At 37.2% G+C, this 9,075-nt stretch overlaps 1 protein-coding gene across 3 annotated transcripts in view; it reads left to right on the forward strand.

Moving 5' to 3' along the window:
- Positions 1-8,051, forward strand: part of RBM33 (RNA binding motif protein 33) — a 125,015-nt gene extending 116,964 nt beyond the window's left edge. For all 3 annotated transcript variants that reach the window (XR_006104806.1, XM_042477067.1, XM_042477066.1), the window contains one exon: positions 677-8,051. Coding sequence is in view for 2 of the 3 variants with exons in the window: in XM_042477067.1 (XP_042333001.1) it covers positions 677-725 (49 nt within the window). In the remaining variant the exon portion in view is untranslated. The remainder of the gene's footprint in view (positions 1-676) is intronic.
- The last annotated feature ends 1,024 nt before the right edge of the window (positions 8,052-9,075 follow it).

Genomic DNA, 9,075 nt, shown 5'->3' on the forward strand with positions numbered 1-9,075 from the left:
TAAACTATAATTGTCCCATTACATACAAAGAGGGGCAGAGAGGTTTTGAGTGCTGCTTACAAATCAGGATATCAAGCTATGTTTGGATCCTGATTCCTAAGCAGCATGTAAACTACAGTTTTCCACTTCAAACACCACAAGCAACTGATTTAATAAACTGAAATCAGATACATGCAAGGAAGGGGTGAAAGGGCAAGGAGGCAACACATTTATTTATTTAAGATATTGCTATTTTACCTTCTAGCCTACAAGGGCTCCTGCAAGTGACAGTGAACAAATAAAAGCAATTGAAGATAAAACATTAAAATACTATTTTTAAACTTTTTAAAAGTCTCAAAATAAAGTTGTAAAACAGCAGTTCCAAATTTTAAAGGCTGTGTAGAACAGCACTGCTTTGGTTGCCTACTAGAAGCTCCAGAGAGATGGAGCCAGCCAAATTTCCTTTAGTAAAAAGTTCCACAATTAGGATGCTGCTGCATAGAAAGCCCTGTTACCTGTAGCCCTTGGACTCACAAGCCTTGTTTTATCAGACCAACATGGCTATGACTGAACCATATCTTAGGTTTCTGATAGAAAAGTGTGACAAGGAGGCTTCCTTAGCACACTCATGGCATAAGTTTTGGTACCATTTTTAGACAGCATGTACCTTGACCATCGTGTGTTAACCTTATTCCAGGCATATGATAGATTTGTCACACATCAACGTGGCACTGATAGTAGAGTGATATGCTGAATTGAGTGATCCACACACTACCGGAAGCATGACATGGAGGAAGTCACAAGGTTGGGACCTCTCCCTGTGATCTCCAGTTCCAGCTTTGCAGTGTCCCTTTGAAACTTCAGACTACCCTGTGGCACTATAGACAGCAACAACATTGCTGCAATGGAAGCTGAGATTTCAAGGATCAAGAATGGAGAGATTTTTCTCTTGGCTTTCTTTTACTGTGTTGAACATATGGAACCTAGTGATACTGTGCTTGAGCTGTACCTGCAGATGTCTTTCAGAAGATACACTGTGTGGCCACACTGACTCAGATTAAAAGAACACTAACTTTGGTTTTTTTTAATCTTTCATGCAAAGAATATTTGATAATGGTTGCTCTTATCTTCAAAGTGAGGTGTTGAAATGAGAATATGCACCCATATCTACCTTTTGTAGTTAAGTAGATAAGTGCACATAATGTAGAATAAAATCTGGGGTATGTAATTTGTTGATATTTTGCCAAGAGGCTTCAGAGCTACTTCTTGAAAGCACTTACTTTCAGTCAGGTGAATGCAGTTCTTTGCAACACAGTCTTGCAAATTCTCTTGACATACATTCCCCTTCCAACATAGTTTTATAGGAATAATCTCACAATTTTGACATAACTAGTATATATATCTTCTCAGAGTCTCTGAAAGGCAAAGCTTTAAGCATTCTTTTGTTAGTTTGCTTTTATGGCAATTGCAAGGGATCATGTAAGGGAGGATAGGGTTGAGAACCTGTACACATTCAGGTTTGTTATAATGCTAGTGGTAGTACACACAGGGGGAAAAACTTGACAGGCTTCTGTTGTGCAAATTGCCTATAATCTAAAGTTAGGCATCTTTCTATAGGATTTTCTGTATCTTATACTTTGCAGCAAAGACTGCATAACAGCAGAAGCTGTACTCTAATGTTCTTACTCCAAGTTAAAATTATGGTTTTTCTACCCTGAGGCATGGAGCTGGGTTTTTAAAAAATTATGTGCAGACCTGAAGGAAACTTTGTTTTATTCTTAGTAAAATCTGTTGCCTTGCCCTGCTGGTGGTTTCCAAAGTAAGGCATTTTTTGTTTATCAGAAACTCCTTGGTTTCCAGCTTTATTTGGGCTGTGGGGAGGGTCTTTCCTAATTATTTCTAGAAATATATTTCAGTGCTAGTTAACATAGTGGCTACAGAGAAGGAGCAGTAACTTAGAATGTGCTGCAGTAATTTTTTTAAAAAATTGTAAATAGAGACTAAAATATTAATGCTGAAGCAGGTGGAAGAATATTGTTCTTTAAGGCCTGCAATTTTATGTGAGATCAAAAGGTGGTAATCTTTTTGTTTCAGCTATTTAAAATCAAACTCTGGTAAAGAGTTTTAACAAGTTAAAACCATTGTGGGCATGTATTTTAAAGACTGAATGGCTTTCATGTCCTGCTAGAAATGTCGCAGGAGTTGTATAAGGGATGTGTTGTGGTAAAAGTGTGGTTGTTTTAAGTACATTTTAAACAAATGTCTAGTAAACACATCTTAACCCTTGTACAGTACCTGGCGTGGATTTGTCTATTGAACCAGTACTTGTCTTGACCCATGGAATTTTGGTTTGCTTTAGTTAAACCTTTTCTCTATTCAGGGTTATTTCAAAGGTTTACAAGCATCAGGTTCAGGCAGTTAGAACCACAGAGATGACTGAATTGAGCTTCAAGGGAGTTTTGGTCTTTAAGGAAGACACATAAGCCTTCCTTGCAGTTTCTGTTAAAGACATTCACAGAATTTGGGCCTTCTTCATCCCACAATTTAGCTACTACTACACCATACTGAATAAGCTTGACAGAAAAACAGCATCTCAAAAATGGCTTGATCAAAGTGAGATCTGAATTGCCTGAATGCAAGTGGCTTGAAATTGGGCTTAGAAGTAAACAAGGTCTTGTTGATTTGGTAAGTTTCAAAGCAAAGATGCTTTCTGAAAGAGCTTTTTTTTTAAATGGCCTTCAAAATATTAAGACTACACTTTAAATCAAGGCAGCTTTTTTGGCAGTGTTATTGGGACTTGGAATAGGGTAGATGAAGTTAGAGCATTTAAGGCAAATGTGAGGTTTCAATCCTTTCATGATTTAAAACTTCTGTCCATGGAAATTAGTCCATGACAGATTTAAACCGGTGATGTGTGCATCTGTATGATTGAAATCTAGGCACTTTTGTCTGGCTCCCATCTGCTAAAAATGATGGGGTGTGCCTAGTGTGTACATAATTGTGCATGTGTGCACATAGGTATTATCCATACTCACCATTTTGACACTGGAAACAGCCTAATTTGATCCTGGGAACGTGGGGAGCCCCAAGTACCTCTGATTCTTTTCCTCCAGACTAGTGAAGAGAAAGCACCTTCTCTGGGTGGCAGGCACCCAGCCTCTGGATTGAGTTTCTGAGTGCTTGTAATATACAGATTGATTGATTGATGCTAACTTAGAACAGAGTTTGTTGGAAAGGCTGTTTCTTATCTTTAGCTGCCATCCACAAAAGCAAAATCACAGTAAAAAGTGGAGGCCCTGTCCTTTGTGCAACACTTCACTACCAGTCACCACTTATTTTTTTAGAAGATCTGTGGCAACCATTATCTTGTTCTTTCTTTATCATGCATTTAAAATGAGATGCAGAGATGGCATTTAATGTATTATGTAAATACGAGACTTTTAAACAACTTGTTAAATGAAGCTATTCACATGCTTACAATTCAGCTGCATCTACGCTTACTTGGTGGGGGGGGGAGGAAGGCAATTGTATTATCTTATCAGAATTTAATGGAAACTATTCCATATATGTTCATTTTTTTGTGTAACTCCAATTTTTTTTTATAAAGATGCTAGCAAGTCAATACATGTATCCTGACCTGTGTATTATTTGTTCATAAAGCTTCAGAAGCTGAAACATTGAATGAGTATTTTAGCCAGTGGAGGTAGAGGAATATTAATTTTATTTTTATTTTGTCTCTTGGATATAGTTTTATTTAATTTTGCACCATTTTCTACTTTAACTTTTATGTCCTTGCTGAAGAAAAAACTGCAGCTAATTATGTGCAGTGCTAAGATATTAATCATGGCTTTATAGTAAAAACATTAAATGGGCAATAGAGTATCCATTGTTTTAGGGTTTTGCTTTTATTTTAAGTTTGGCCAGTGACCTTTTTTAAGGTTTGGACAAGGTTTGGTCATCTTATAAGATATACAGATAAGCAAGATAATAGTATTTCCATTAAGAATTGTGAAAATGACTTTGGTTTTCTTTCTACTCATGGGTTAGTTTATCATGAGGATATATGGCACTCTTGTATCAATATTGTTTAGTGTTCCTTCAAACTATCAAAAGCATGTTAAAATATGAATCTTGAAGAAGAGATATTTGAAGTTAGTTTACAAATATCAGAAATGCAATTTAACATAAATTTCTAGTAATAGAAATACTGCAGAAGTAAACAAAATGTTATGATGAAACTAGCTAGCAAAGAGTATATTGGGGATTCCTGCACTTACTATCTACAGCCCTTATCACAGTAGAGGGGTTGGATAGTGATAACATCCCATGAATAAAAAAGAGAGCTAGAGAGAGAAATGACTGGCCTATGAATTGCAGCTTGTAGGTGCTAGAATGAATGCCACAAAATATGTGGCAAGAACTAGGTCACTCCTGAAAAGATTTAGGCTAAGTCCATATGATCATTTGTATGGCAAACTGTCAACATCAGGTGAAATTTCCCCTCCATTCTCCTTTGGCTCCTACGTTTTAAAAATGTGCCCTATGTGAGGAAATGAAGAGATAGCAATTTTCTTTTAATGATTGAATTCATGTGGTGGCACCACTGTTTCATTAACAAGGGGCACATGCGCAAAACATAGTAACCACAGAGGAAATGAAGGAGCAGTGTCAACTTGGGTTGTTTCCTTTTCCCATGAGAATTGATACAACAAACATGCTCTTTTAGCTTTGTTGTATTCTGACCTCTAATTTTTGCCTGTCACAGAGTGGATTCAGTTTGAATCTGAAAGTTTTAATTGACATTGGGAGGTGGGGTTAACAGTTACACTAAGGGTACAGTTTAGATACTAGTTCAGTACTGAATATTAAGCACTTTATTTGGTTTATATGTTGCCGCTCTAATTTGCACACTTATATCCATATCTGGACAACTGCTACTGCCAGCACTTTGCAAGAACCTACTCTGTGTATTCCCTAATGTTAGAAAAAAAAATAACAAGGTGTGTGTGGTCTTCTTCTTCTTCTTCTTTTTTTTACAAGGTTTGTTTTCTTATCTCTGATTTTTCTGGACAGGGTCCTAGTTCCATAGAATTTCTCGTTTCTATTTTGTTACATGTCAGATTTTGCTACAGTCATTGATCTCAGATGTTTACTGATAGACAAACCTTTTCCCCTTTGATCACCTGCTTACAAGATTTCTCACTGTTAGCTTTATTTTGCAGCAACCATTTTGGAGAACTAAGTGCCACTGGAAGAAACAATTAGATTTTGAAGGAGTGTAAGTGAAAGAATGAATACCTCTGGGCACTCACCTTGTTAAGATTTGCCTGGAAAATTGCGCTAGGAACACAGTTAGTTACTAAGATGAATTTTATTGCATCAGTACTATAAAGGAATATTGCAAAAATATTAAATCCTAAGGATTTTGTGTAAGGTTTATTTGTAACCTTTTTTTAAAAATGAAACACTTTATATAAAAAGCCTGGGGAGGCCTTATGTACAGACCACTGATTCATATTGGATCTCATGTATACCATGTTCTGGTATCAATCTGGTTGGGAAGGATCTTTTTTTTTTTAAAGAAAATAAGGTAATATTCATAGAAGATATTACTGAGTTCTATGCTCATTTTGGCTAGCAGGTTGTAGCTGTTTCACAGCATATGGGAGTTTGGTGAGAAGGTCAGGTCTTTTTAAAACAAAAAGCCAAACTAATTTTTGTGCTTCACTATAGGATTGGAGGTAGACTTTGCAAAGAAAAAGTAATGTGTTAATGCATGCTCGTTATTTTTAGAAGGTTTCTGTTAAAGTTTGTTTAGAGCACACTGACAAACTGGGAAGCGAAATCCCTCAGAAACAGCGATAAATTTAAATGGAGGATCTAGTAGGGTGTCTTTTCTTACATATTTTATTTATTCCTTGGGAGAAATCACTGTTAATTATAAAATTGTATGAGTATGTTTACCTGATCATTTATTCATTTTATCTTTTACGCCTTGTAGCAATTTCTCTCTTTTCTGTTTTTGTGTAACAAGAAATAAACACTACATGGTTATTGATAACAATTTTCCTTGCAGGCATATGAGAATGGGGAGCTGATTTCTAGCCTCTCTTTTGAGCTTGACCAAAAACTAATAATTTGTTTTTTACAGGGTAAATAGATTCATTACATGCATTAAACACATTTCTTTACAGTAGACCTTCATGCTGTCATTTGTTGAATAATTTCACCTTCTATTTTATTCAGTGCCATTTTACTTAGCTTTCTTACAGCACATTCTTCACGATTCCTAACTCACTGACTCTCACTAACAGCCCAGTGAGATAAAAAGGAGGTTCTGATAGAGATGCTTACCCAAAGCCATCCCCTTAGCTAAGTGTCATAGGGCTGGGCTTTCCGTGTTCAGAACCAGAGCCTGGGGAAGTTACTCTTCTGTATTGAAATTCCTAGAATCCCAGGGACCATGCAGGCTGTAGAATTCCTCAAATTGTGGTCCAAAAATAACCTTTTCAAACTCTGCACAGTACATTTACCGATCACTGATCTCACATGTAGCTCTTTAATAGGATGATGACATCCATCTTTACTCTTGCATAGTTTCACAGTTTTTCTTAAGAGACTATTAGAGACCTATCAGTTGACCCCACTAGGTTTTCCTCAGAGTTATTGTGAAGCTATGAAAATTAGGGCCCCTACTACCACTGCTACCTTCTCTGCTAGGTTTTTCAGTTCAAGATAATGCACCTAACTGCCTCGTGCAAGGGTACTCCATAAATTTCTTCTCCCTGCTTCTTGTGATATTCCTGCTTCTCTTGAACATGCGTGTGTATGTGTTCGGGATCTGTGGAGAATTTTCTCTCTGATTGCTTCAGAAACATGGAGAGTAGATTCTCTGCCTGTGGCATATAGCATGCAGGGGAAGCAGAGATAGAATGGGAGGGAAGGAGATTTATAGTGGCTTTTAACAGAGGCATTCAACATCCAGCCCTAAATGCATGTTCTTATCTTTCACCAAGTTGAATGCTTACTTTGGAAAGCAGTCATTGCTCTTTTTAGGGAATCCAATTCTCAGTGCCAAACACTAGCATAGAAAAGAGATCTGTTGAGCTGCACAGGTATTGAGATCCATGGCCTACGAATTCAGCCACAGACATCCCTGACACATTAATCATTGCTGACTCACAATTTTGCAGCCCAGTGGGTTATTGGAGTAATAAAACACTATCAGTATTATAGGACAAAACAAGATTTTTGACACCCCTTGGACAACAGTTTGAGTATTTGCAAATGTTTAACTTGCTTCTGCAGTGCCCAACCAATTTTTTTCCTTTACAGGTTTCTTTTTGCCTCTTTTTTAGGAACAATGTACATCCTAAAGAACAGGAAAACTTATCACTTAACCATACTGTTTATGTCCATACAGGAAAATGGCCTCTACAGCAGTCCCAGGAGAATGTACCATTACTAATCCTTTTTTCTCCTCCTCCTCCTCCTCCTCCTTCTTTTTGCAGGCTCTCCTAGTTCTCACTGAATTCAGGGACAGTAATAGTGCTGTAAATACTACTCATGTAGCTGTAGTGTCAAACCTTTTGTCTTTTATTACTATTACTGAATTGTGATCCTTCCTAACCTGTAACTTCATGAAATAGCTGTATACATTTTGAGTATGATCGGAAATGCCACTCAAACCTGTAATGTTTAATCTGGACTGTGAAATTTGGGTTTGTTGGGATGCCTGAAAAAGACAGCTGTGCCATTTTATTGACTCCGTTGGGGGTTGCTTCTCATCTCTTGTTTTTAAAGCATTTGCTACCTACATTACTTTACAGTTCATTTTTTAAAAATGTATGCATACTTTTTCACATCAGATTCCATCTTCTTGCCTTAGACCTTTCCTCTGGAGTTTGTTGATGTAGTACAAATGTACAAATTTCTTCACAGAGATGAAAATGTAATAAAAATGTCATTTCTGATTTAACTTGTATGTCTTTAAATTTATTTCACTGTGATGCACTCAGTCTTCATTGATGTAATTCAAGAGTGTAAATAAAAAAAACCTTTTAATTACCATACATTTTTCTGTGTTTTTTATTCAACACTTTTTTTGCCAGTTATTAAAAATCTGAGTGCATTATTTTTGGAAGCTTTTCTTGCTATAAAGAATGTATTCTCCCATCGGAGCCTGGCAGGGCTCTCAGATCTTTGTAGGAGGCCCTGCTTTTGGTTCCACCATCTTCATAGGCATGTCTCGGGGCAGCAAAGGTTCTGGCACACCCCTTTCTAGTTTCCTGACCTTGTTGTCTTTCCATTGGAAGGCAAAGGGCTTTTGTTTTATTCCAGTAGGCTTTCAGGAAATAGCTGACCATTTATGGAAAGAGCCTTTAATAGTATGCTATTTATTGTTATTTATTGTTATTATTTGTTATCAAGACAACTTCAATTTAGGGTGACCCTATGAATGAGACCTCCAGAATTCCTGATCATCAACTGCTCTGTTCAAGTCTTTCCAACTCAGGGCAGCTGTGGTGTTCTTGATTGAATTAATTCACTTGTAGCTCAGTCTCCCTCCTTCCCTAAGACCTTCCACTTTACCAAGCATATCTCATGATATGTCCAAAGCACTATGGCCTCAGTTGAGCCAATCCCAAGTGCAGAATAATGGGAGAGGTGAAGTAGAAGGCTACTAAAAAGCCACCAACTTATTTTCAGGCTGTCTGGTCACTATCAGTGACCAGAGAGCACCTGTCTTGAATTGGAAGAGAGATTTAGCAGGAAAAAAATGTCTAGTAGCAAAACTTTCCCAAATGTTATGTGTTCTATTTAGGAGATGGGGAAGCTGATTGTCCACCCAGAGCAGTCTCAAAGGAAAACACTACTCAAGCTATTAAAATTGCATTTCCATATATTTTAACCATTATATTAATGCTTGTTCTTGTAGTTGTTGTGTGCCTTCAAGTCATTTCTGACTTAGAGCAGTTCTAAGGCAAACCTATCATGAGGTTTTCTGGTTCAGAGGAGTTTTGTCATTTCCTTCCCTTGAGGCATATGACTTGCCCAAGGTCACCCAGTGGGTTTCATGGCCGACCTAGGCATTGA

Source organism: Sceloporus undulatus, chromosome 6 (genome assembly GCF_019175285.1).
Source record: "Sceloporus undulatus isolate JIND9_A2432 ecotype Alabama chromosome 6, SceUnd_v1.1, whole genome shotgun sequence".
Lineage (NCBI taxonomy): Eukaryota > Metazoa > Chordata > Lepidosauria > Squamata > Phrynosomatidae > Sceloporus > Sceloporus undulatus.